General features: G+C 40.0%; 1 protein-coding gene across 2 annotated transcripts; it reads right to left on the reverse strand.

Annotated features, from left to right (window-relative positions):
- Window positions 1-1,408: 1,408 nt before the first annotated feature.
- adcyap1b (adenylate cyclase activating polypeptide 1b) lies at window positions 1,409-4,117 on the reverse strand (the record flags this gene model as incomplete). 2 transcript variants are annotated; one of them, XM_083689942.1, is made up of 4 exons in its annotated part: window positions 1,409-1,592; window positions 2,259-2,363; window positions 2,788-2,922; window positions 4,014-4,117. In XM_083689942.1, the coding sequence occupies 4 exons, from the start codon at window positions 4,115-4,117 to the stop codon at window positions 1,409-1,411; spliced, it is 528 nt and encodes a 175-aa protein (XP_083546068.1). The 2 variants fall into 2 exon arrangements, with proteins under 2 accessions (XP_083546068.1, XP_083546069.1); XM_083689943.1 differs by lacking the exon at window positions 2,259-2,363.
- Window positions 4,118-7,771: the final 3,654 nt, after the last annotated feature.

Genomic DNA, 7,771 nt, shown 5'->3' on the forward strand with positions numbered 1-7,771 from the left:
GGGTGGACTATCTCTTTAAGGTAAATTCAACAAGTCGATGTAGTACCAGCTTTCACCACCTCTAACCTGGCTGTCTACATCTCCAACAGAGCTTTATGAGGGAAAGTGGTGTTGAAACAGACTGAGCACATCCGGCTTCAAATTTGCACGAAACACATCGGCATGCAATTTTCTTTGCAACAAGGAGTCAATGTCAACATGCACCAATAGTAAGTAAGAAGCATATGCCAGTTATAGCCTACATCCCTGACCCCAGCCTGCACAATGTTCCTCCTTTGTTGTCACACCAATGAGGAAAAGGATTGTTTTCAAACCACCTATGCTTCATAATCTATGTCTTGTAGGTGGAATCTAAAGCATTGACAGTGTTAGTGCTGCCCAAATATAACCAACAGTTGAAGCGCAAAGTTCAAATGAGAATTTTGTCAATCTAAATACACAGAATGTGAGATGAATATGCATGTATACTAAACATAACATACATACCAAACATTCATGTAGATATCTAATGTCGCAGTGTTCTTTTCAAGGAAAGGGTGTTTGCGAATAACTGCCAACATAGCCGCAAACCTCCACCAATCACTGAAGGAGCACATGGTCAAGGCATCATCTCCCATCATCACTGTTGACCGTGCCCTTAGACACCCCAAACACAATTGCCCCCTGAATGAGTGACAGGAATTAGGGTTTTCCATTCCCAGTCCAAAGAAACTGAGGGACTCAAAGTTTCTCAAATCAGCTAGTTTAATCGAGTGGCTAACTAAAAGCTAAAAGCAACCACCACCACCATAACCCTTCAACCTACCCACCCCAACCCACCCCCAAGGTCCAGAGGCAGGTTACAAACCCAACACAGTCACCCACTCAGAGGTCAATTGTGGGTAAAAGGTTTCCAAGGGCAACATCTATCAATTAGGATCAGCCTGCCTATGCCTTACAGAGCATGCTCATTGCGTCTTTGGGCCTGTTTGGAAAACAAACAACACTAAAAAAATAGAACGTTGGTTACAAAAATAAGTATAACATTCAATACTTTGATTGTCTTTTTAAAATCTATTTATTTTCTGCATATGTAGATGACTTTTAAAAGATTTCAAGCGCATAATGTTGAAGGTGCACAATTTCCTTTTTTTTCTATATATTTTTTTGTTTTTGTTTTGTTTTCAACATATTGACATGAAAATAAAATATTGGTCCACAAAGTATAACTGTGCGGTATCAAGTGCTTTTGTACAAAAAGAAAAACAATATTATTATTAAAATATTCATTTTAATGGCTTTACTTCATACATAAATACATGTTTAAAGAACACAGGCGCAATCCACTGTTTGGTCAGGTATATCAGAATGACTTTGATTTTACGATTGGGTATATACACAGGAGGGCAGTTTGGGATCTCTAACGACGCTACAAATAGGAAAGTCGGCGTCCTTTGTTCCTAATTCTCTGTCTGTACCTTCTTCCCAGGACCGCTGCGAGGTATTTCTTGACGGCCATCTGTTTTCGGTAGCGACTGTAGCTGTCAGTGAAGATCCCGTCTGAGTGCCTTTTGGATAAAGGTTCCGACTCATCCTCCATACTGGTTTCTTCACTGCAACACAGGAAAACAACACACATCACAGGTCTATCATATGATCGTACTATATTCTACCTGCAGGGCAGACAGGTTTCATTGATAACCCCACAACTGACAGATGAGATTAAATGTATAACTACAATTCATCCCAAAGTGGACTTTATGATCATTAGGCACAATTGCTGTATATTTCCGTGTTATCTTATATTATTCGTTATTTGACGATGAAAAGATTACATTTTCAAAAATCGAGATTCAACCCTTTAGACAAATGTTATAAATTATTCATACATAAATCTTAATGTATTCTGACGCATGGTTTCTTAGCTGTGTTTTGTACAACAATAATACCGACCATGATAGCCTATGTACTGGGTGGTTCAGTGAACTTATGATATGCTATGTGTTTATTATCGAAGAAAACATGTTAGTCAAAGCACCGATCACCAACGCCGTGCCACCACGCCACAACAAACAAAGAAGCAAACAGTAGCGAAATGTCTGTGGACAGTTGAAATGTAACGAAAAAAAGAAGAAAAAAAAACACTCACACAAAAGGCACGAGACAACGTCGAAAAAAAATAAATGAATGAGAGACAACTTTGAGCAACCTGAACTTGGACGGAGGAGAACGAAAAATGATGACGGCAGGTAATAAACGCTTATAAGAGATGCCCTTACCCTACACGTATTGTCATCAGAGAATGCAGATATTGTCTTGCTGTTAACTGACCCAGGATCTCCCTCAAGGCTCTATCTAATTCTTCATCTGCATGCCTCTCTGTTCTGAGATGATAAAACGCCACAACACATATGGATCATCAGTGACCAAGCGCAGACAGGATAATCAAATGTCCCAATCAGGTTGAAATATCGCATGATACTTCCATCTTATCTGAAGCGCTAGACACCCCCTCACAGTGTCTAGCCTATCTATATGACTATCTATCTATCTATCTATCTATCTATCTATCTATCTATCTATCTATCTATCTATCTATCTATCGACAGTACATCGACCTTGGTACGCTCTATCTTGTACAACATGTTTAGGCTATAGGCTATAATATGAAAATAACATTGAACATAAAACATATAAGGAACTCTGAAAAACAAAGCAAGCAAACATTATCGCAACAGCAAAAAGTCATAAAAATCAAATTGCATTCCATCAATCATTAGGTTATAGGTCATATATAATGGTATTTACCTTTTCTCTGGTGGGTAGTAAAGCGTGTACACGTCGTCATCTAAAGACGGCGGGCTTCGTATAGAAATTTGATCGCTGTCAAAAGCCATGTCGGCTAACGAATTTCCGTCCTCGTCATAGGCGTCGTTTTCAAGTCTGTAATGAGAAAATTTTGATTAATTTTATGTTTTAAATAATTGTTATCATGAATAGTATCAAATGGAAACGATAGTGTAGATTCATTATTGTGTGGCCGACATTAAGAAGCATAGGCTATCGAGCTAGAAAGCCATTACATTTTAAAGTATATTCTTTATAAGATTTGCATCTTACTTCAATATACCATGGTTAAAACGCATACTAGAAAAAAACAGAGACAAAACGAAAAAAGTATAAAAAATCATTCCAATAGTTCGGAGCAGCTACTTGTCTAAACGAACTCCTCTGACAGGTATGTAACTTGTGGCTCTGAACAGGTTATACCGCCCAAACTTATTAAAGCATCAGTTGGACAATTTGCCAAAATACAAATTGTTGGCTACGTGTTGAATGCGTATTTCTCGGCATTCAATAGTCAGTCAAATAGTCAGGACAAAGGCTATCAATTAGACAGATTTGGGCAGCCCACAATAGATTAACAAAGACTGTCAGCCATAAGTAAAATAAATTAGTTGAGAAATTAAGGTCGACGAAGACACGCGCATAAATTAGATAGATTAAACCTTAAACAATCCTGATAAATCTAATAATATAACGATAGAGCACTCCCATTCGTTTTGCCTCGCCTCTCCTCCGTGACGCCATTCCACCGTCATCCCATGGGCTATCCATTGCATTGACTGCGCTCTCATTTTAATAAGGGGAGTTCTGTGCACCGTCCCACCGGACGGACACCTATGCCTCAACGGAGCATTTTCCGCGGTCATTTTCCATATTAGATTTAAAATGCTATTATCAAAACGACACTATGTGAAATATGTTCCATAATAATTTATTGTAGGCTATACATATCTATGTTGTAGACATGTCCATGCAGTACAATATACTGGCGTGCACCATTAGACTACATACAAATTTAGACAATTCCAATCTTCTGCGCTTTCTTGGGAGAGTTGACAATATTGTGTCGACTGAAAAATGACTACGACCAATGTTCAGCCATAAGAACGCACCTATCCCTTATCATAAATTATAATTTAAAAATACCTATAGCTTGGCTTATGATAAACAGAAGCGGTGGTACCTACCTAATTTTCGGGTAACTTAGTCCAATAGGCGTGCAGTAGACGCTGTAGTGCATTATGATTCCATAGATTAGCAACGCTAAAGTCGCTTTACTAGACTTGGCCATGCTGTTGAAAAACGAAAAAACAAAGTTAAACAGGTGAAACTGCCAATGCTGTCTTCGCATGCATTGTCTGAGCAAATTCACATTGTCGTACAGGCTATTGGACTATTCTAAATCAGGTAGAGACTATATGGGATTAATTGCATCGAATTGCATGCAAATCATTTTAAACAGTAAGACCCCATAAAGCAACAACGTATCAACATTATGCATCATATCCACTTAGGTTGAAAATCAGAGGTAAAACGTATTCAGTTTACAATATCCAGTCCATTCCATAAAAGTTTAGGAGTGCCATATGCGACATCAAATCCACTTCCATTGTGTAGCCTACAACGGTTAAGTCAAAATATTCAGATCTCCGCGTAAAAAAAACAAATTCCACAACTTTACTTCGAGTTTCTTCATCAAATTCCTCCAGCCTAAACCCAAGCCAGATTATATGTGCCTGTTTGAAAGAGCGAATATAGCCACGTACCTATAGCAGAGAAGGTAGAGAGAGTGCTGTTGGAGGCGATCCGGGCGCGGCTGTAGCTGTGAGAGAGATAGCTATCTTTCTCACGGCACGTCTTTATTGGCTGAAGTGCCTCCGCCGTTTCCTTATGTGCCCCGCAACACAGCCAACCTCTGCTCTTTTATACACAACACGCGATTAAACGAATCGTTTGAACAAACAAAAACTCAGTGAAAAGGAATGCCGGCGTTTGTCTACATATCTTTGTTCCGAACTTTTTGTCCTGTGCTACGATTACCACGGATTTTTATCTATGTATCGTGAGCCTTGCCTCTTTTTTCAATAAGTCACATTAAGGATGCTATAGACGTCATCAAGCCTTCCTCCCGGAATATAATAGTACAGTTCCTTCCTCATCAATGAACCCGTCAGACCCATCCCCACCCCCACCCTCCGCAGATGGAAGTTTACTTCAAAACTTAATTTTCCAGAAAGGGGGCGAATGCATACATTTATGAAGTTCATACACGGTGATGTGTAACGGTCAGCACAAGGCAATTCTTCGTCAGCTCCGTGGGCGACCACAATGTCATACGGATCATCAATAACTCCAAATAGTATTTCACTATAATTGTTGCTTAGGCCTTTCTGGAAAATCATAGGCTGTCATATCTGCAAACAATCCGTAATAGCCTTCTGTCTGTCCAGATTTAGGGTAAAAGGCAAGCGGGCCCAACCCGCGTAACCCACAGGAGCTGTCCAGTGATTCAGTGCTGAAATAAAAAAACAAAAACAAGTTGGATTTCGAGAATGCGGGTTATTTGTCAAATTATTTCGACTTATCCTCCTTACTGAGGGGGGATATTGGACGATGTAACATTCGGATTTTCCTTTAGGCTATTGTTCCAATAGACCTTTCGCACCCACCCCCCTCCCCCAAAAAAGTCAAGCGCATACATTTGGTTTTGTTTGAACTTCAGAGGTAAAACAAGCCTCAGCCACTGTTCTGACACTTTATCTATACATTTTGGTAAGAGAATATACATATAAAAAAACGGAACTAGTGCATTAAGAATATACATATATATATATGGGCTATTTGAATGCATTCTAAAATCGAATACAGCTATGGGGCAACAACTCTGCATAAGCATGTTTTCTCAACACTGTCGACTTTAATCGAAGAGGCGTTTTTTTCATAAAGAGAATTATTTTCATGCGCATTAATAACCTAATAATGTCGTGTTGTCCTCTTCTTGTATTGCCAATTACAATGAACAGATAGGCCTTGTGTTTCGTTGTTATGTTTCACCAGTAGACATGGGCCTAAACGTCTGGTTAAATGAGAATAGTCTATGCCTAGAGCCCATTGAAAAATTATATTGCCTGAGAAAGATTCACGTCAGCTTATTAACTCTGACGCAGTGTGACGAACAAGGCAGTCATCATGGGGCCCAAACCTCACGTTTGCCACCTAGAAACACGTAACATAGTCTGCATAGCATGGGCCTATTGAGGCCCGTCGGCCCAAGAATCATATGTGGACGTTCACAGTACACTACTTAATAAAGGGCGCCATCGTGCGGGCAAGATGTGGACTTGCAGTGTCTCCTGAAACAAACAAAAATCAGAACCGCCCAATTGTGACTCATTCATCTATTTGATTATAGCGCGCAAACACGCGCACACGCGCGCGCGCGCGCACACACACACACACACACACACACACGAAATTGGTCAAGATCTCACAGCATGTGATCGATTTTAATTGTATTGAATACATCATGGCAGACATGAGGGCCTAAGTGAGATTGATCAGAATTCAACGAACACAGCAACAAATAATATTATTTTGACATATATAGTGCTTATAACTGATTTGGGCAATTAAGAAGGGAAACACTGTCACTTGGATAGCCCACAAAGGAGTTGTTTTCACGGCAGGCGGACAAGCAAATGCACGCTATTACCGACCGTGTGATGAGTCATTGGGGTAAAATGCTTACGGTAAGCGCATCTTTCTTCCGATGCGTCGCAGTGAGTCGATATGCTACCCACACGGCATCAACTTGTTTGCTTGTAGACAATAAAAAGAGTTCTGAGAGCATCAGCCATGCCAAAACGAGTCCTTCGCGGAAGACCGAAATTGACTGGGGAATTCGGTGACTTGTGATATTGAACTGATGACGGCAAAGGGCGTGTGTCATTCCCATCTAACTCGGCTACTTTACAACAACACTGTTTGAGTTATAACAATGTTTCATCGCAATAATTTAAATCTTGAGGCAGCATGTATAACTATGATAATAAAATAACAACTGCGTTAAACAGCAAGACTCCATCCAAACTTAGTGGTGTCACTAAGTCACCAGTGCACATTGGGGCGCGCATTTCCAATAAATTGCACATGTGCATGAGATCAAAATATATAATGTGCATTGAATAACAAATTATTACAAAGAATAAAAGGACAGTTTTTTCCGAGAGACCTTTGAAGGGAGAGGCTTGCCAATTGACCTTGATGGAGAACGAGCTGAAGATATGTGCCGCTGAAAAAAGATGCCTATGTGCCGCTGAAATAAGATTAAACTGCAGTCTCAGAACTGATTCATTAATATGAGATGTGACCATTACCTCAATGTATCTGACATTATAATCTCGGAACCCAGAACCGCATCTCATTTATGGAGAGTCTGACTTAGTGAGACTAGCGACTTTTCAGTGACCATCGCAGCACAGATCACTCTGAGTCAGTAGGTGTCAGCATTACACCATCAAAGTGGGAGAAGACCACAAAGCACTTCCCTTGGCCCTTTAAAGTTCAATATTTGGCAGTTTACCCCTTCCTGGTGTTATTTTACCATTCTATCTACCATTGAGACACATTCATTACCTCTTCATATGCTAGCCTATGTAGTCTAGTCTAGGAAGGAAATAGAAAATACCAGAGGTAACCTAATGCAAGTGAATTGGAGATGTCACAAGAGACTATAACCTTAAATTATATGCTCATGAGAGGGACCCGCCGCAATTTCGGGAAAACTTCGTCAACAGAAATAGCCAACAACTTTAGCTATTAGTAAATGTGTCGACTGCTGAGATTGCAGTCACACTTAGAACTAGAGGGCGCCAAATTCTGTCCTATACCTTGATGCGCAAGGATAGAGTACGAATTTGCCAAATCTACACTACATTTTGTGAAT

Source organism: Argentina silus, assembly GCF_951799395.1.
Source record: "Argentina silus genome assembly, chromosome: 18".
Taxonomy (NCBI): domain Eukaryota; kingdom Metazoa; phylum Chordata; class Actinopteri; order Argentiniformes; family Argentinidae; genus Argentina; species Argentina silus.